At 39.0% G+C, this 22,230-nt stretch overlaps 1 protein-coding gene across 2 annotated transcripts in view; it reads left to right on the top strand.

The window, feature by feature from the left end:
* Positions 1–22,230, top strand: part of plod2 (procollagen-lysine, 2-oxoglutarate 5-dioxygenase 2) — a 150,181-nt gene that overhangs the window by 103,767 nt on the left and 24,184 nt on the right. For both annotated transcript variants that reach the window (XM_038972867.1, XM_038972868.1), the window contains exons 9-11: positions 9,643–9,768; positions 9,960–10,081; positions 10,617–10,721. In XM_038972867.1, coding sequence (XP_038828795.1) covers positions 9,643–9,768; positions 9,960–10,081; positions 10,617–10,721 — 353 coding nt within the window. The remainder of the gene's footprint in view (positions 1–9,642; positions 9,769–9,959; positions 10,082–10,616; positions 10,722–22,230) is intronic.

Here is a 22,230-nt window from a genome sequence, read left to right as displayed (position 1 = left end):
TATCAGTGACAGGAGTAACTGTCTCTATAGACATATCAGTGACAGGAGTAACTGTCTCTATAGACATATCAGTGACAGGAGTAACTGTCTCTATAGACATATCACTGACAGGAGTAACTGTCTCTATAGACATATCAGTGACAGGAGTAACTGTCTCTATAGACATATCAGTGACAGGAGTAACTGTCTCTATAGACATATCAGTGACAGGAGTAACTGTCTCTATAGACATATCAGTGGCAGGAGTAACTGTCTCTATAGACATATCAGTGACAGGAGTAACTGTCTCTATAGACATATCAGTGACAGGAGTAACTGTCTCTATAGACATATCAGTGACAGGAGTAACTGTCTCTATAGACATATCAGTGACAGGAGTAACTGTCTCTATAGACATATCAGTGACAGGAGTAACTGTCTCTATAGACATATCACTGACAGGAGTAACTGTCTCTATAGACATATCAGTGACAGGAGTAACTGTCTCTATAGACATATCAGTGACAGGAGTAACTGTCTCTATAGACATATCAGTGGCAGGAGTAACTGTCTCTATAGACATATCACTGACAGGAGTAACTGTCTCTATAGACATATCAGTGGCAGGAGTAACTGTCTCTATAGACATATCAGTGACAGGGGTAACTGTCTCTATAGACATATCAGTGACAGGAGTAACTGTCTCTATAGACATATCACTGACAGGAGTAACTGTCTCTATAGACATATCACTGACAGGAGTAACTGTCTCTATAGACATATCAGTGACAGGAGTAACTGTCTCTATAGACATATCAGTGACAGGAGTAACTGTCTCTATAGACATATCAGTGACAGGAGTAACTGTCTCTATAGACATATCAGTGACAGGAGTAACTGTCTCTATAGACATATCAGTGACAGGAGTAACTGTCTCTATATACATATCAGTGACAGGAGTAACTGTCTCTATAGACATATCAGTAACAGGAGTAACTGTCTCTTTAGACATATCAGTGACAGGAGTAAGAACTGTCTCTATAGACATATCACTGACAGGAGTAAGAACTGTCTCTATAGACATATCACTGACAGGAGTAACTGTCTCTATAGACATATCAGTGACAGGAGTAAGAACTGTCTCTATAGACATATCAGTGACAGGAGTAACTGTCTCTATAGACATATCAGTGACAGCAGTAACTGTCTCTATAGACATATCACTGACAGGAGTAACTGTCTCTATAGACATATCAGTGACAGGAGTAACTGTCTCTATAGACATATCAGTGACAGGAGTAACTGTCTCTATAGACATATCAGTGGCAGGAGTAACTGTCTCTATAGACATATCAGTGACAGGAGTAACTGTCTCTATAGACATATCAGTGACAGGAGTAACTGTCTCCATAGACATATCAGTGACAGGAGTAACTGTCTCTATAGACATATCAGTGACAGGAGTAACTGTCTCCATAGACATATCAGTGACAGGAGTAACTGTCTCCATAGACATATCACTGACAGGAGTAACTGTCTCTATAGACATATCACTGACAGGAGTAACTGTCTCCATAGACATATCAGTGACAGGAGTAACTGTCTCTATAGACATATCAGTGACAGGAGTAACTGTCTCTATAGACATATCAGTGACAGGAGTAACTGTCTCCATAGACATATCAGTGACAGGAGTAACTGTCTCTATATACATATCAGTGACAGGAGTAACTGTCTCTATAGACATATCAGTGACAGGAGTAACTGTCTCTATAGACATATCAGTGACAGGAGTAACTGTCTCTATAGACATATCAGTGACAGGAGTAACTGTCTCTATAGACATATCAGTGACAGGAGTAACTGTCTCTATAGACATATCAGTGACAGAAGTAACTGTCTCTATAGACATATCAGTGACAGGAGTAACTGTCTCTATAGACATATCAGTGACAGGAGTAACTGTCTCTATAGACATATCAGTGACAGGAGTAACTGTCTCTATAGACATATCAGTGGCAGGAGTAACTGTCTCTATAGACATATCAGTGACAGGAGTAACTGTCTCTATAGACATATCAGTGACAGGAGTAAGAACTGTCTCTATAGACATATCAGTGACAGGAGTAACTGTCTCTATAGACATATCAGTGACAGGAGTAAGAACTGTCTCTATAGACATATCAGTGACAGGAGTAACTGTCTCTATAGACATATCAGTGGCAGGAGTAACTGTCTCTATAGACATATCAGTGACAGGGGTAACTGTCTCTATAGACATATCAGTGACAGGAGTAACTGTCTCTATAGACATATCACTGACAGGAGTAACTGTCTCTATAGACATATCAGTGACAGGAGTAACTGTCTCTATAGACATATCACTGACAGGAGTAACTGTCTCTATAGACATATCAGTGACAGGAGTAACTGTCTCTATAGACATATCAGTGACAGGAGTAACTGTCTCTATAGACATATCAGTGACAGGAGTAACTGTCTCTATAGACATATCAGTGGCAGGAGTAACTGTCTCTATAGACATATCAGTGACAGGAGTAACTGTCTCTATATACATATCAGTGACAGGAGTAACTGTCTCTATAGACATATCAGTGACAGGAGTAACTGTCTCTATAGACATATCAGTGACAGGAGTAACTGTCTCTATAGACATATCAGTGACAGGAGTAACTGTCTCTATAGACATATCACTGACAGGAGTAACTGTCTCTATAGACATATCAGTGACAGGAGTAACTGTCTCTATAGACATATCAGTGGCAGGAGTAACTGTCTCTATAGACATATCAGTGACAGGGGTAACTGTCTCTATAGACATATCAGTGACAGGAGTAACTGTCTCTATAGACATATCAGTGACAGGAGTAACTGTCTCTATAGACATATCAGTGACAGGAGTAACTGTCTCTATAGACATATCAGTGACAGGAGTAACTGTCTCTATAGACATATCAGTGACAGGAGTAACTGTCTCTATAGACATATCAGTGACAGGAGTAACTGTCTCTATATACATATCAGTGACAGGAGTAACTGTCTCTATAGACATATCAGTGACAGGAGTAACTGTCTCTATAGACATATCACTGACAGGAGTAACTGTCTCTATAGACATATCAGTGACAGGAGTAACTGTCTCTATATACATATCAGTGACAGGAGTAACTGTCTCTATAGACATATCAGTAACAGGAGTAACTGTCTCTTTAGACATATCAGTGACAGGAGTAAGAACTGTCTCTATAGACATATCACTGACAGGAGTAACTGTCTCTATAGACATATCACTGACAGGAGTAACTGTCTCTATAGACATATCAGTGACAGGAGTAAGAACTGTCTCTATAGACATATCAGTGACAGGAGTAACTGTCTCTATAGACATATCAGTGACAGCAGTAACTGTCTCTATAGACATATCACTGACAGGAGTAACTGTCTCTATAGACATATCAGTGACAGGAGTAACTGTCTCTATAGACATATCAGTGACAGGAGTAACTGTCTCTATAGACATATCAGTGACAGGAGTAACTGTCTCCATAGACATATCAGTGACAGGAGTAACTGTCTCTATAGACATATCACTGACAGGAGTAACTGTCTCCATAGACATATCAGTGACAGGAGTAACTGTCTCTATAGACATATCAGTGACAGGAGTAACTGTCTCTATAGACATATCAGTGACAGGAGTAACTGTCTCCATAGACATATCAGTGACAGGAGTAACTGTCTCTATAGACATATCAGTGACAGGAGTAACTGTCTCTATAGACATATCAGTGACAGGAGTAACTGTCTCTATAGACATATCAGTGACAGGAGTAACTGTCTCTATAGACATATCAGTGACAGGAGTAACTGTCTCTATAGACATAGTGACAGGAGTAACTGTCTCTATAGACATATCAGTGACAGGAGTAACTGTCTCTATAGACATATCAGTGACAGGAGTAACTGTCTCTATAGACATATCAGTGACAGGAGTAACTGTCTCTATATACATATCAGTGACAGGAGTAACTGTCTCTATAGACATATCAGTGGCAGGAGTAACTGTCTCTATAGACATATCAGTGACAGGAGTAACTGTCTCTATAGACATATCAGTGACAGGAGTAAGAACTGTCTCTATAGACATATCAGTGACAGGAGTAACTGTCTCTATAGACATATCAGTGACAGGAGTAAGAACTGTCTCTATAGACATATCAGTGACAGGAGTAACTGTCTCTATAGACATATCAGTGGCAGGAGTAACTGTCTCTATAGACATATCAGTGACAGGGGTAACTGTCTCTATAGACATATCAGTGACAGGAGTAACTGTCTCTATAGACATATCAGTGACAGGAGTAACTGTCTCTATAGACATATCAGTGACATGACTAACTGTCTCTATAGACATATCAGTGACAGGAGTAACTGTCTCTATAGACATATCACTGACAGAAGTAACTGTCTCTATAGACATGTCTCTATAGACATATCAGTGGCAGCAGTAACTGTCTCTATAGACATATCACTGACAGGAGTAACTGTCTCTAACAGTAACTGTCTACTTCGTTGTGTGTCTGTCTGTCTCTCCTCCCCTCTTTCGTTCCATTTTTCACTTCGTTCAGGGATATAAACATAGACATGGGGAATGTTTAGAAGCTTGGATGGTAAACAGAATACATCATCAAGCACATGGTGATCTGAACACCCCGCTACACTGCTGTCTCCAGCTCTATTCCTCTCACTTTACCGCGTGAGGTCTATGAAGGGATGTATTCACTCTGTTTCACTGTGTCTGGAGCTAACTCAATACAAACCAACCCAGCTGAATAAAAGACCTCTTTGGGAGAATCTCTAGAAGACGTCTTCAACGAACCATCCGCTACCTTACCACCATTGAATATGATGAACGGTCAAATCCTCAGAAATCCTGCCTCTCATCTGCTTGATAATGGGCAGGGTATTGGACGCTGAGGGTAAGCGGTTAATATTTCACACTGCTTTGCTATTCAGAGGCATATTTACTGGACCGTACTGAAGGTTGGATGGTTCAGAGAAAGACTTACTGGACTCTGGGACCTGTGTGGAGGTCAGAGGGTTCCTATTTCCCAACAGTTTCAACAGAGCGGTTCAAGAACATTGTCCCCGCTGTGTCCTGTGAGTGGGTGATAGAGAGAGAGAGAGATGCCCTGGCCGTGTGTGAGGGATAGGGGGTAAGCTCAGGTCACTGTGTGCCCTGTCCCAGGTCGGCCTCCTTGCTATGTATACTGTGGTTTTGGGACAGGGCCTTGGTCCTAGCAGCACAAAGACACGTTGTTGTTCCTGACACTCTAATGTTTGAAGGCTTGTCTCTGTAGGCGGAACTCTTGTCCTGCTTTCTCCGAGACTCTGCAGCATCTTTACCTTTTCTTTTCTTCATTTCTTTCTGTCCGTAACAGTTTAAGGCGCCCTCTGGCTTGGTCACTGGGTGTCACTTCCATCCTTGGAAATTCTAGAACTCATTAGTCATCACGGAACTTGCAAATTAGATATTTTTTCATCCCTGTCCGGCTGGCCCAAGCCTGGTCTTTAGCCTGGTCAAGAGGAGGGAGGCCCTGTAGAAGCTGTGTGGACTGGAGAATCAGAGAGTCATGGGACACAACTCTCTCCTCTGTCTACTGTCTCTTCTGGGAGGGACAAGCTCTCAACCTCTTCAGAGAGGGACAAGCTCTCAACCTCTTCAGAGAGGGACCAGCTCTCAACCTCTTCAGAGAGGGACCAGCTCTCAACCTCTTCAGAGAGGGACCAGCTCTCAACCTCTTCAGAGAGGGACCAGCTCTCAACCTTTTCAGAGAGGGACCAGCTCTCAACCTCTTCAGAGAGGGACCAGCTCTCAACCTCTTCAGAGAGGGACCAGCTCTCAACCTCTTCAGAGAGGGACCAGCTCTCAACCTCTTCAGAGAGGGACCAGCTCTCAACCTCTTCAGAGAGGGACCAGCTCTCAACCTCTTCAGAGAGGGACCAGCTCTCAACCTCTTCAGAGAGGGACCAGCTCTCAACCTCTTCAGAGAGGGACCAGCTCTCAACCTCTTCAGAGAGGGACCAGCTCTCAACCTCTTCAGAGAGGGACCAGCTCTCAACCTCTTCAGAGAGGGACCAGCTCTCAACCTCTTCAGAGAGGGACAAGCATACTTACTTGCAAACCCTTAACCAACAGTGCAGTTCAAGAAGAGTTAAGAAAATATTTACCAGATAAACAAAAGTAAAAAATTATAAAAAAGTAACAATAACGAGGCTCTATACAGGGGGTACTGGTATCGAGTCAGTGTGTGAGGGTACAGGTTAGTTGAGGTAATTTGTACATATAGGTAGGGGTAAAGTGACTATGCATAGATAATAAACAGCGTGTAGCAGCATTGTACAAAACAAATGGAGGGGGTCAATGTAAATAGTCCAGTGGCCATTTGATTAATTGTTCAGCAGTCTTATGGCTTGGGAGTAGAAGCTGTTAAAGAACCTTTTGGTCCTAGACTTGGCGCTCCGGTACCGCTTGCCGTGCGGTAGCAGAGAGAACCATCTATAACTTGGGTGACTGGAGTCTCTGATAATTTTATGGGCTTTCCTCTGACACCGCCTAGTATATAAGTCCTGGATGGCAGGAAGCCTGGCCCCAGTGATGTACTGGGCTGTACTCACTACCCTCTGTAGCGCCTTACGGTCAGATGCCGAGCAGTTGCCATTCCAGGCGGTGATGCAACCGGTCAGGATGCTCTCGGTGGTGCAGCTGTAGAACTTTTAGAGGATCTGGGGACCCATGCCAAATCTTTTCAGTGTCTTCAGGGAGGGTCCCACTCAAACATGATTTCATTGAGTCTGAACAGACATAATTGCCCTTCTCTGTTGTTGTTGTCAATTCTAGTTTGATTGTACATGTTGCAGGTGTTGTTGACGTCATTTTCTGTTTATGATTAATGAAGTAAAGTGTTAGTAAAAGTGAGAAATGATGTTAGTGAATAAAATACCTAATTGGATGAATTATTGAAAACAGCGGGAACACTTTATATGCATATGATCTACAACATTGGTCACCAACCTTTTCTGAGTGGAGATCACTTCCGGGTCAAAAGGCAAGCTGAGATCTACTGCTCACATGTTTAACATTAACCTCAGACAAAGAGTTCTGTAGGAAAGAGGTTTGGGCAGTTGGCCTAGTACATTATCACAGCATATTGGCTATATGATTGGCCTGACAATATTGTTAATCAGACCATTATATATTTCAAAACTCCAGCTTTGAAAACATAATAGATCAGTTGGTTTAGCACTTGTGAGGCACTGTGGAGCTCTATGATGAATTTAAATAATTAGCTGTTTTATTTTACTGGGCTGATGGTACCTGCATCTGATGGTCAACGAGGTCAGATCACCACGTCAGTGGTCTTTTGGTTGAAAAGTCGGAGCTCTAGAAAGATGTCTCAGTTTCCGACTTGGAATTCCGAGTTGAAAGCGATTTTTCCCAACTGCCTCTCCCGGCCTCTGCTCTCTCCTTCCTTTCCTCCGGTGAGACTGTCCAGAGAGAGGGGACACGGTCTTCCACCTGATGGTCGAAACTCGAGTCGCACCGCATCTGCCTCACGCACAAAATCATGTTGTTCCTATGACCAGAAAAAGGGAAATATTCCTTAATATTAAAATCGACATGACGAGCCGCTAATAATAATAAAACGCAGGGCTGTCGATACTTGGCTACTGATTCATTGCAGCTGCAGTCGGAGCGGAAGTACGGAGAAGCTCGTTTTGTTATAGTGTTGAATAAAAACATTTGACGGTGCTGAAAATAAACTTCAACATGAACTCATAAAAACAGCAGCTCTTTGCTGTATTCATTGACAGTCTCTCTGTGGTCATGGTTTTAAAAGGTATTAAATCTTACGTAAGCTAGTAGCCTATTAAACGTGGCTGTGGCCAGGGTCATGGAAGCTCTGTAGCCACGGTTATTTGAGCTATCCGATTCCGCAGCGCAGTAGGTGCACTCGATTTAGTCAGATTTTGCCGGTCCGCCGTGTAGGTGGAGTTTGACTCATGGGAACACTTTGCTTACCTCGTGCGCAGGACTTTTGAATCAAGTGCACTTTCCGGCACCAGCTCAACAAGATTTGTTTTAAAGGAGAGCAAGCCTTTATCGTTCGTTGGCTTTTCTACAGAAATATTTGGTGATCAACTAGGAATTATTATTTTTTTGTTTTTTTTATTTCAACTTTATTTAACCAGGTAGACCAGTTGAGAACAAGTTCTCATTTACAACTGGGACCTGGCCAAGATGAAGCAAAGCGGTGCGACACAAACAACAACAAAAGTACAGTCAATAACAATAGAAAAATCTATATACAGTGTGTGCAAAGTGAGTGAGGAGGTAAGGCAAAAAAATAGGCCATAGTAGCGAAGTAATTACAATTTAGCAAATTAATACTGGAGTGATAGATGTGCAGATGATGATGTGCAAGTAGAAATACTGGTGTGCAAAAGAGCAAAATAAGTTTAAAAAAATAATATGGGGATGAGGTAGGTAGTTGGATGGGCTATTTACAGATGAGCTGTGTACAGCTGCAGCGATCTGTGAGCTGCTCAGATAGCTGATGTTTAAAGTTAGTGAGGGGGATATGTCTCCAACTTCAGTGATTTTTTGCAATTCGTTCCAGTCATTGGCAGCAGAGAACTGGAAGGAAAGGCGGCAAAAGGAGGTGTTGGCTTTGGGGATGACCAGTGAGATATACCTGCTGGAGCGCGTGCTACAGGCGGGTGTTGTTATGGTGACCAGTGAGCTGAGATAAGGCAGAGCTTTACCTAGCAAAGACTTATAGATGACCTGGAGCCAGTGGGTTTGACGACGAATATGAAGCGAGGGCCAGCCAACGAGAGCGTGCAGGTCACAGTGGTGGGTAGTATATGGGGCTTTGGTGACAAAACAGATGGCACTGTGATAGACGCGATCGACCGGTTGGCGACCACTGCTCTACAGACTACCAGTAACAATTCAACTAAATATCTACTATCCCTAACCTTAACCCTTATCCTAACTCTAAATGTAACCCTTTACCCTAACCTTAACCCTTACACCTGGGATCATCAACTAGATTCAGCCTCAGGTGATGTTTTCTTGAGCGGATGGTCGGGTGGCGGAACATAACTACAAATAATTTGTAGACTGTAAATGAACCGCAAGAAGCTCAAACAGATGTGTTTCACTAAAACATAATCATTTCAAACCTTGATTACATTTGTATACTATCACGTGTCTCTCTACTTGGGATACTTGGGAACAGATTTCTTTAATTAAAATCACTTGGAGCTGACTTATCGGTGTTTTTAGTCTTTTATGTTCAACAATGAAAATGTAAAAATAGAAAATGTATTTTCTTTGCTCAGAAAACTTGGGGGCCAACTAAAACCACCCGCGGGCCAAATTCAGCATGTTGGGGAACCCTACCTTAACCCTTATTCTAACTTTAACCTTAATCTTAACAAGCAGTTGCTTATCATGAGATTTGTTGACAGTATCTACGAGAAAATCCTGACTATCCAAATAAAGTGTGACCAGAACAGATTTCCATCAATGTGTCAGTAAGTGTTGTTTATTAACAGTATGTCTTGTATCAACAGGAGTATCCTACTGTGATGGTTGGAGTGTTCATCGAACAGCCCACTCCTTTCCTCTCTCAATTCTTCCAGAGACTTGTGACCCTCGACTACCCCAAACATAAACTTAACGTCTTCGTTCATAACAATGTGAGTATGGAGTATCAGCAGCTGGACCTTGGCTCTGGATCGACTCAGTATGGCAGAGTGCAAGACACAGCTTCCGATCCATCAACCATGTCCTCTTCTGTCTCTCAGCTCTCTATAATATAACTGTAATATTAGTAATAATTATCTGTCTGTGTCTCTCGGTCTCTCTTTCTCTCGCTCTCTCTCTGCAGGAGGTTTACCATGAGAGACACATCCAGAAGTTTTGGGAGGAAAATAAAGACGTGTTCAAAAGCTTCAAGGTTGTGGGTCCGGAGGAGAACTTGAGCCAAGGAGAGGCCAGGAACATGGGCATGTACGTACGCTACACGGCCTGTGTGTATGTGTGATTCATCTAGTTGTGTGTGTTCCCGTCTCTCTTCCCTGAAACCTTCCCCCCTCACCTCAGAGAGACTAGGGCCCCTAAACCTTCCCCCCCTCACCTCACCTCAGAGAGACTAGGGCCCCTAAACCTCCCCCTCACCTTACCTCAGAGAGACTAGGGCCCCTAAACCTCCCCCTCACCTCACCTCAGAGAGTCTAGGGCCCCTAAACCTTCCCCCCATTCTCACCTCAGAGAGACTAGGGCCCCTAAACCTTCCCCCCATCCTCACCTCAGAGAGACTAGGGCCCCTAAACCTTCCCCCCATCCTCACCTCAGAGAGACTAGGGCCCCTAAACCTCCCCCCCATCCTCTCCTCAGAGAGACTAGGGCCCCTAAACCTCCCCCTAATTGATCAGCTGTAATTATTATCCCTATCATTATGACGTCCGTTGTAATTGATCAGCTGTAATTAATTGATCAGCTGTAATGATTGATTAGACTTATTTCCTCCATGTCTCTACCCAAGGGGGCTGTGTCGTAAAGACCCAGGCTGTGACTACTATCTCAGTATGGACGCTGACGTGATGCTCACCAACAGACAGACCCTGAAGATCCTCATCGAGCAGAACAGGTGTGTTATCATATTTCTGTCTCAGGCCATTTGAAAAGGTGTGTTACTGTATTTCTGTCTCAGGCCATTTGAACATGAACAGGTGTGTTACTGTATTTCTGTCTCAGGCCATTTAAACAGGTGTGTTACTGTATTTCTGTCTCAGGCCATTTAAACAGGTGTGTTACTGTATTTCTGTCTCAGGCCTTTTAAACAGGTGTGTTACTGTATTTCTGCCTCAGGCCATTTGAACAGGTGTGTTACTGTATTTCTATCTCAGGCCATTTGAACAGGTGTGTTACTGTATTTCTGTCTCAGGCCATTTAAACAGGTGTGTTAATGTATTTCTGTCTCCGGCCATTTAAACAGGTGTGTTACTGTATTTCTGCCTCAGGCCATTTGAACAGGTGTGTTACTGTATTTCTATCTCAGGCCATTTGAACAGGTGTGTTACTGTATTTCTGTCTCAGGCCATTTAAACAGGTGTGTTACTGTATTTCTGTCTCAGGCCATTTAAACAGGTGTGTTACTGTATTTCTGTCTCAGGCAATTTAAACAGGTGTGTTACTGTATTTCTGCCTCAGGCCATTTGAACAGGTGTGTTACTGTATTTCTGTCTCAGGCCATTTAAACAGGTGTGTTACTGTATTTCTGTCTCAGGCCATTTATACAGGTGTGTTACTGTATTTCTGTCTCAGGCCATTTGAACAGGTGTGTTACTGTATTTCTGTCTCAGGCCATTCGAACAGCTGTGTTACTGTATTTCTGTCTCAGGCCATTTAAACAGGTGTGTTACTGTATTTCTGCCTCAGGCCATTTGAACAGGTGTGTTACTGTATTTCTGTCTCAGGCCATTTGAACAGGTGTGTTACTGTATTTCTGTCTCAGGCCATTTAAACAGGTGTGTTACTGTATTTCTGTCTCAGGCCATTTGAACAGGTGTGTTACTGTATTTCTGCCTCAGGCCATTTGAACAGGTGTGTTACTGTATTTCTGTCTCAGGCCATTTGAACAGAAACAGGTATACTGTTTTTATAATGTTGTGGCCGTTACTCTACAGAGGGATCGTCATAGGGACAGAAATCTCAATGATCGCAAACATGCAATGTTTATGTACGTACCATGGGTAATATAGAACAGGTTTGTTATTGTATTATGTAAGGTCCATGGGTAATATAGAACAGGTTTGTTATTGTATTATGTAAGGTCCATGGGTAATATAGAACAGGTTTGTTATTATTATATTACTACTGAAGGTTATATTACTGCTGAAGGTTATATTACTGCTGAAGGTTATATTACTGCTGAAGGTTATATTACTGCTGAAGGTTATGTTACTGCTGAAGGTTATATTACTGCTGAAGGTTATGTTACTGCTGCAGACTGCTGAAGGTTATATTACTGCTGAAGGTTATATTACTGCTGAAGGTTATATTACTGCTGAAGGTTATATTACTGCTGAATGTTATATTACTGCTGAAGGTTATATTACTGCTGAAGGTTATATTACTGCTGAAGGTTATATTACTGCTGAACGTTATATTACTGCTGAAGGTTATATTACTGCTGAAGGTTATATTACTGCTGAAGATTATATTACTGCTGAAGGTTATATTACTGCTGAACGTTATATTACTGCTGAAGGTTATATTACTGCTGAAGGTTATATTACTGCTGAAGGTTATATTACTGCTGCAGGTTATATTACTGCTGAAGGTTATATTACTGCTGAAGGTTATATTACTGCTGAAGGCTGCTGAAGGTTATATTACTGCTGAAGGTTATATTACTGCTGAAGGCTGCTGAAGGTTATATTACTGCTGAAGGTTATATTACTGCTGAAGGTTATATTACTGCTGAAGGTTATATTACTGCTGAAGGCTGCTGTAGGTTATATTACTGCTGAAGGTTATATTACTGCTGAAGGTTATATTACTGCTGAAGGTTATATTACTGCTGAACGTTATATTACTGCTGAAGGTTATATTACTGCTGAAGGTTATATTACTGCTGAAGGTTATATTACTGCTGGAGGTTATATTACTGCTGAAGGTTATATTACTGCTGAAGGTTATATTACTGCTGAAGGTTATATTACTGCTGAAGGTTATATTACTGCTGAAGGCTGCTGAAGGTTATATTACTGCTGAAGGTTATATTACTGCTGAAGGTTATATTACTGCTGAAGGTTATATTACTGCTGAAGGTTATATTACTGCTGAAGGTTATATTACTGTTGAAGGTTATATTACTGCTGAAGGTTATATTACTGCTGAAGGTTATATTACTGCTGAAGGTTATATTACTGCTGAAGGTTATATTACTGCTGAAGGTTATATTACTGCTGAAGGTTATATTACTGCTGAAGGTTATATTACTGCTGAAGGTTATATTACTGCTGAACGTTATATTACTGCTGAAGGTTATATTACTGCTGAAGGTTATATTACTGTTGAAGGTTATATTACTGTTGAAGGTTATATTACTGTTGAAGGTTATATTACTGCTGAAGGTTATATTACTGCTGAAGGTTATATTACTGCTGAAGGTTATATTACTGCTGAAGGTTATATTACTGCTGAAGGCTGCTGAAGGTTATATTACTGCTGAAGGTTATATTACTGCTGAAGGTTATATTACTGCTGAAGGTTATATTACTGCTGAAGGCTGCTGAAGGTTATATTACTGCTGAAGGTTATATTACTGCTGAAGGTTATATTACTGCTGAAGGTTATATTACTGCTGAAGGTTATATTACTGCTGAAGGTTATGTTACTGCTGAAGGTTATATTACTGTTGAAGGTTATATTACTGCTGCAGGTTATATTACTGCTGAAGGTTATATTACTGCTGAACGTAATATTACTGCTGAAGGTTATATTACTGTTGAAGGTTATATTACTGCTGAACGTAATATTACTGCTGAAGGTTATATTACTGCTGAAGGTTATATTACTGCTGAAGGTTATATTACTGCTGAAGGTTATATTACTGCTGAAGGTTATATTACTGCTGAAGGTTATATTACTGCTGAAGGTTATATTACTGCTGAAGGTTATATTACTGCTGAAGGTTATATTACTGCTGCAGGTTATATTACTGCTGAAGGTTATATTACTGTTGAAGGTTATATTACTGCTGAAGGCTGCTGAAGGTTATATTACTGCTGAAGGTTATATTACTGCTGAAGGTTATATTACTGCTGAAGGTTATATTACTGCTGAAGGTTATATTACTGCTGAAGATTATATTACTGCTGAAGGTTATATTACTGCTGAAGGTTATATTACTGCTGAAGGTTATATTACTGCTGAAGGTTATATTACTGCTGAAGGTTATATTACTGCTGAAGGCTGCTGAAGGTTATATTACTGCTGAAGGTTATATTACTGCTGAAGGTTATATTACTGCTGAAGGTTATATTACTGCTGCAGACTGCTGAAGGTTATATTACTGCTGAAGGTTATATTACTGCTGAAGGTTATATTACTGCTGAAGGTTATATTACTGCTGAAGGCTGCTGAAGGTTATATTACTGCTGAAGGTTATATTACTGCTGAAGGTTATATTACTGCTGAAGGTTATGTTACTGCTGAAGGCTGCTGAAGGTTATATTACTGCTGAAGGTTATATTACTGCTGAAGGTTATATTACTGCTGCAGGTTATATTACTGTTGAAGGTTATATTACTGCTGAAGGTTATATTACTGCTGAAGGTTATATTACTGCTGAAGGTTATATTACTGCTGAAGGTTATATTACTGCTGGAGGTTATATTACTGCTGAAGGTTATATTACTGCTGAAGGTTATATTACTGCTGAAGGTTATATTACTGCTGAAGATTATATTACTGCTGAAGGTTATATTACTGCTGAAGGTTATATTACTGCTGAAGGTTATATTACTGCTGAAGATTATATTACTGCTGAAGGTTATATTACTGCTGAAGGTTATATTACTGCTGAAGGTTATATTACTGCTGAAGGTTATATTACTGCTGAAGGTTATATTACTGCTGAAGGTTATATTACTGCTGAAGGTTATATTACTGCTGAAGGTTATATTACTGCTGAAGGTTATATTACTGCTGAAGGTTATATTACTGCTGAAGGTTATGTTACTGCTGAAGGTTATATTACTGCTGAACGGTTATATTACTGCTGAAGGTTATATTACTGCTGAAGGTTATATTACTGCTGAAGGTTATGTTACTGCTGCAGGTATATTACTGCTGAAGGTTATATTACTGCTGAAGGTTATATTACTGCTGAAGGTTATATTACTGCTGAACGTTATATTACTGCTGAAGATTATATTACTGCTGAAGGTTATATTACTGCTGAAGGTTATATTACTGCTGAAGGTTATATTACTGCTGAAGGTTATATTACTGCTGAAGGTTATATTACTGCTGAAGGTTATATTACTGCTGAAGGTTATATTACTGCTGAAGGTTATATTACTGCTGAAGGTTATATTACTGCTGAAGGTTATATTACTGCTGAAGGTTATATTACTGCTGAAGGTTATATTACTGCTGAAGGTTATATTACTGCTGAAGGTTATATTACTGCTGAAGGTTATATTACTGCTGAAGGTTATATTACTGCTGAAGGTTATATTACTGCTGAAGGTTATATTACTGCTGAAAGTTATATTACTGCTGAAGGTTATATTACTGCTGAAGGTCATATTACTGCTGAAGGTCATATTACTGCTGAAGGTTATATTACTGCTGAAGGTTATATTACTGCTGAAGGCTGCTGAAGGTTATATTACTGCTGAAGGTTATATTACTGCTGAAGATTATATTACTGCTGAAGGTTATATTACTGCTGAAGGCTGCTGAAGGTTATATTACTGCTGAAGGTTATATTACTGCTGAAGGTTATATTACTGCTGAAGGTTATATTACTGCTGAAGGTTATATTACTGCTGAAGGTTATATTACTGCTGAAGGTTATATTACTGCTGGAGGTTATATTACTGTTGAAGGTTATGTTACTGCTGAAGGTTATATTACTGCTGAAGGTTATATTACTGCTGAAGGTTATATTACTGCTGAAGGTTATATTACTGCTGAAGGTTATATTACTGCTGAAGGTTATATTACTGCTGAAGGTTATATTACTGCTGAAGGTTATATTACTGCTGAAGGTTATGTTACTGCTGCAGGTTATATTACTGCTGAAGGTTATATTACTGCTGAAGGTTATATTACTGCTGAAGGTTATATTACTGCTGAAGGTTATATTACTGCTGAAGGTTATATTACTGCTGAAGGTTATGTTACTGCTGAAGGTTATATTACTGCTGAAGGTTATATTACTGCTGAAGGTTATATTACTGCTGAAGGTTATATTACTGCTGAAGGTTATATTACTGCTGAAGGTTATATTACTGCTGAAGATTATATTACTGCTGAAGGTTATATTACTGCTGAAGGTTATATTACTGCTGAAGGCTGCTGAAGGTTATATTACTGCTGAAGGTTATATTACTGCTGAACGTTATATTACTGCTGAAGGTTATATTACTATTGAAGGTTATATTACTGCTGAAGGTTATATTACTGTTAGGTTATATTACTGCTGAAGATTATATTACTGTTGAAGGTTATATTACTGCTGAAGGTTATATTACTGCTGAAGGTTATATTACTGCTGAAGGTTATATTACTGCTGAATGTTATATTACTGCTGAAGGTTATATTACTGCTGAAGGTTATATTGCTGATAGGTTATATTACTGCTGAAGGTTATATTACTGTTGAAGGTTATATTACTGCTGAAGGTTATATTACTGCTGAAGGTTATATTACTGCTGAAGGTTATATTACTGCTGCAGGTTATATTACTGCTGAAGGTTATATTACTGCTGAAGGTTATATTACTGCTGAAGGTTATATTACTGCTGAAGGTTATATTACTGCTGAAGGTTATATTAATGCTGAAGGTTATATTACTGCCGAAGGTTATATTACTGCTGAACGTTATGTTACTGCTGAAGGTTATATTACTGCTGAAGGTTATATTTCTGCTGAAGGTTATATTACTGCTGAAGGTTATATTACTGCTGAAGGTTATATTACTGCTGAAGGTCATATTACTGCTGAAGGTTATATTACTGCTGAAGGTCATATTACTGCTGAAGATTATATTACTGCTGAAGGTTATATTACTGCTGAAGGTTATATTACTGCTGAAGGTTATATTACTGCTGAATGTTATGTTACTGCTGAAGGTTATATTACTGCTGAAGGTTATATTACTGCTGAAGGTTATATTACTGCTGAAGGTTATATTACTGCTGAAGGTTATATTACTGCTGAAGGTTATATTACTGTTGAAGGTTATATTACTGCTGAAGGTTATATTACTGTTGAAGGTTATATTACTGCTGAAGGTTATATTACTGCTGCAGGTTATATTACTGCTGAAGGTTATATTACTGCTGAAGGTTATATTACTGCTGAAGGTTATATTACTGCTGAAGGTTATATTACTGCTGAAGGTTATATTAATGCTGAAGGTTATATTACTGCCGAAGGTTATATTACTGCTGAAGGTTATATTACTGCTGAAGGTTATATTACTGCTGAAGGTTATATTACTGCTGAAGGTTATATTACTGCTGAAGGTTATATTTCTGCTGAAGGTTATATTACTGCTGAAGGTTATATTACTGCTGAATGTTATGTTACTGCTGAAGGTTATATTACTGCTGAAGGTTATATTACTGCTGAAGGTTATATTACTGCTGAAGGTTATATTACTGCTGAAGGTTATATTACTGCTGAAGGTTATATTACTGCTGCAGGTTATATTACTGCTGCAGGTTATATTACTGCTGAAGGTTATATTACTGCTGAAGGTTATATTACTGCTGAAGGTTATATTACTGCTGAAGGTTATATTACTGCTGAAGGTTATATTACTGCTGAAGGTTATATTACTGTTGAAGGTTATATTACTGCTGAAGGTTATATTACTGCTGAAGGTTATATTACTGCTGAAGGTTATATTACTGCTGAAGGTTATATTACTGCTGCAGACTGCTGAAGGTTATATTACTGCTGAAGGTTATATTACTGCTGAAGGTTATATTACTGCTGAAGGTTATATTACTGCTGAAGGTTATATTACTGTTGAAGGTTATATTACTGTTAGGTTATATTACTGCTGAAGGTTATATTACTGCTGAAGGTTATATTACTGCTGAATGTTATATTACTGCTGAAGGTTATATTACTGCTGAAGGTTATATTACTGCTGAAGGTTATATTACTGCTGAAGGTTATATTACTGCTGAAGGTTATATTACTGCTGAATGTTATATTACTGCTGAAGGTTATATTACTGCTGAAGGTTATATTACTGCTGAAGGTTATATTACTGCTGAAGGTTATATTACTGCTGAATGTTATATTACTGTTGAAGGTTATATTACTGCTGAAGGTTATATTACTGCTGAAGGTTATATTACTGCTGAAGGTTATATTAATGCTGGAGGTTATATTACTGCTGAAGGTTATATTACTGCTGAAGGTTATATTACTGCTGAAGGTCATATTACTGCTGAAGATTATATTACTGCTGAAGGTTATATTACTGCCGAAGGTTATATTACTGCTGAAGGTTATATTACTGCTGAACGTTATGTTACTGCTGAAGGTTATATTACTGCTGAAGGTTATATTACTGCTGAAGGTTATATTACTGCTGAAGGTTATATTACTGCTGCAGACTGCTGAAGGTTATATTACTGCTGAAGGTTATATTACTGCTGAAGGTTATATTACTGCTGCAGGTTATATTACTGCTGAAGGTTATATTACTGCTGAAGGTTATATTACTGCTGAAGGTTATATTACTGCTGAAGGTTATATTACTGCTGAAGGTTATATTAATGCTGAAGGTTATGTTACTGCTGAAGGTTATATTACTGCTGAAGGTTATATTACTGCTGAAGGTTATATTACTGCTGAAGGTTATATTACTGCTGCAGACTGCTGAAGGTTATATTACTGCTGAAGGTTATATTACTGCTGGAGGTTATATTACTGCTGAAGGTTATATTACTGCTGAAGGTTATATTACTGCTGAAGGTTATATTACTGCTGAAGGTTATGTTACTGCTGAAGGTTATATTACTGCTGAAGGTTATATTACTGCTGGAGGTTATATTACTGCTGAAGGTTATATTACTGCTGAAGGTTATGTTACTGCTGAAGGTTATATTACTGTTGAAGGTTATATTACTGCTGAAGGTTATATTACTGCTGAAGGTTATATTACTGCTGAAGGTTATATTACTGCTGAAGGTTATATTACTGCTGAAGGTTATATTACTGTTGAAGGTTATATTACTGTTGAAGGTTATATTACTGCTGCAGACTGCTGAAGGTTATATTACTGCTGAAGGTTATATTACTGTTGAAGGTTATATTACTGCTGGAGGTTATATTACTGCTGAAGGTTATATTACTGCTGAAGGTTATATTACTGCTGAAGGTTATATTACTGCTGAAGGTTATATTACTGTTGAAGGTTATATTACTGTTGAAGGTTATATTACTGCTGAAGGTTATATTACTGCTGAAGGTTATATTACTGCTGAAGGTTATATTACTGCTGAAGGTTATATTACTGCTGAAGGTTATATTACTGCTGCAGGTTATATTACTGCTGAAGGTTATATTACTGCTGAAGGTTATATTACTGCTGAAGGTTATATTACTGCTGAAGGTTATATTACTGCTGCAGGTTATATTACTGCTGAAGGTTATATTACTGCTGAAGGTTATATTACTGCTGAAGGTTATATTACTGCTGAAGGTTATGTTACTGCTGAAGGTTATATTACTGCTGAAGGTTATATTACTGCTGAAGGTTATATTACTGCTGAAGGTTATATTACTGCTGAAGGTTATGTTACTGCTGAAGGTTATATTACTGCTGAAGGTTATATTACTGCTGAAGGTTATATTACTGCTGAAGGTTATATTACTGCTGAAGGTTATATTACTGTTGAAGGTTATATTACTGCTGAAGGTTATATTACTGCTGAAGGTTATATTACTGTTGAAGGTTATATTACTGCTGCAGACTGCTGAAGGTTATATTACTGTTGAAGGTTATATTACTGCTGAAGGTTATATTACTGCTGAAGGTTATATTACTGCTGAAGGTTATATTACTGCTGAAGGTTATATTACTGCTGAAGGTTATATTACTGTTGAAGGTTATATTACTGCTGAAGGTTATATTACTGCTGAAGGTTATATTACTGCTGAAGGTTATATTACTGTTGAAGGTTATATTACTGCTGAAGGTTATATTACTGCTGAAGGTTATATTACTGCTGAAGGTTATGTTACTGCTGAAGGTTATATTACTGCTGAAGGTTATATTACTGCTGAAGGTTATATTACTGCTGAAGGTTATATTACTGCTGAAGGTTATATTACTGCTGAAGGTTATATTACTGCTGGTTATATTACTGCTGCAGACTGCTGAAGGTTATATTACTGCTGAAGGTTATATTACTGCTGAAGGTTATATTACTGCTGAAGGTTATATTACTGTTGAAGGTTATATTACTGCTGAAGGTTATATTACTGCTGAATGTTATATTACTGCTGAAGGTTATATTACTGCTGAAGGTTATATTACTGCTGAAGGTTATATTACTGCTGAATGTTATATTACTGCTGAAGGTTATATTACTGCTGAAGGTTATATTACTGCTGAAGGTTATATTACTGCTGAAGGTTATATTACTGCTGAAGGTTATGTTACTGCTGAAGGTTATGTTACTGCTGAAGGTTATATTACTGCTGAAGGTTATATTACTGCTGCAGGTTATATTACTGCTGCAGTCTGCTGAAGGTTATATTACTGTTGAAGGTTATATTACTGCTGAAGGTTATATTACTGCTGAAGGTTATATTACTGCTGAAGATTATGTTACTGCTGAAGGTTATGTTACTGCTGAAGGTTATATTACTGCTGAAGGTTATATTACTGCTGAATGTTATATTACTGCTGAAGGTTATATTACTGCTGAAGGTTATATTACTGCTGAAGGTTATATTACTGCTGAAGGTTATATTACTGCTGAAGGTTATATTACTGTTGAAGGTTATATTACTGCTGCAGACTGTTGAAGGTTATATTACTGCTGAAGGTTATATTACTGCTGAAGGTTATATTACTGCTGAAGGTTATATTACTGCTGCAGTCTGCTGAAGGTTATATTACTGCTGAAGGTTATATTACTGCTGAAGGTTATATTACTGCTGAAGGTTATATTACTGCTGGAGGTTATATTACTGCTGAAGGTTATATTACTGCTGAAGGTTATATTACTGCTGAAGGTTATATTACTGTCAGGTTATATTACTGCTGAAGGTTATATTACTGCTGCAGGTTATATTACTGCTGCAGACTGCTGAAGGTTATATTACTGCTGAAGGTTATATTACTGCTGAAGGTTATATTACTGCTGAAGGTTATATTACTGCTGAAGGTTATGTTACTGCTGAAGGTTATATTACTGTTGAAGGTTATATTACTGCTGAAGGTTATATTACTGCTGAAGGTTATATTACTGCTGAAGGTCATATTACTGCTGAAGGTTATATTACTGCTGAAGGTTATATTACTGCTGCAGGTTATATTACTGCTGAAGGTTATATTACTGCTGAAGGTTATATTACTGCTGAAGGTTATATTACTGCTGAAGGTTATATTACTGCTGAAGGTTATATTACTGCTGAAGGTTATATTACTGCTGAAGGTTATATTACTGTTGAAGGTTATATTACTGCTGAAGGTTATATTACTGTTGAAGGTTATATTACTGCTGAAGGTTATATTACTGCTGAAGGTTATATTACTGCTGAAGGTTATATTACTGCTGAAGGTTATATTACTGCTGCAGACTGCTGAAGGTTATATTACTGCTGAAGGTTATATTACTGCTGAAGGTTATATTACTGCTGAAGGTTATATTACTGCTGAAGGTTATATTACTGCTGAAGGTTATATTACTGTTGAAGGTTATATTACTGCTGCAGTCTGCTGAAGGTTATATTACTGCTGAAGGTTATATTACTGCTGAAGGTTATATTACTGCTGCAGGTTATATTACTGCTGAAGGTTATATTACTGCTGAAGGTTATATTACTGCTGAAGGTTATATTACTGCTGAAGGTTATATTACTGCTGAAGGTTATATTACTGCTGCAGTCTGCTGACGGTAGGCCAGTAATGCCAGGTGGAAGGTTGGTTCCTCCACAGTTGTTGTTTTGCCTGTAGGGACCAGCGGTAGGGTCCAGCGGTAGGGTCCAGCGGTAGGGACCAGTGGTAGGGTCCAGCGGTAGAGACCAGCGGTAGGGGCCAGCGGTAGAGACCAGCGGAAGAGACCAGCGGTCGGGGTCCAGCGGTAGGGTTAAGCGGTAGGGGTTAAGCGGTAGGGGTTAAGCGGTAGGGCCCAGCGGTAGGGCCCAGCGGTAGGGCCCAGCGG

The sequence above is a fragment of the Salvelinus namaycush genome, chromosome 33 (genome assembly GCF_016432855.1).
Source record: "Salvelinus namaycush isolate Seneca chromosome 33, SaNama_1.0, whole genome shotgun sequence".
Classification (NCBI taxonomy): domain Eukaryota; kingdom Metazoa; phylum Chordata; class Actinopteri; order Salmoniformes; family Salmonidae; genus Salvelinus; species Salvelinus namaycush.
The sequence above is the reverse complement of the archived record's forward strand: the minus strand, read 5'-3'. Positions and strand labels throughout refer to the sequence as shown.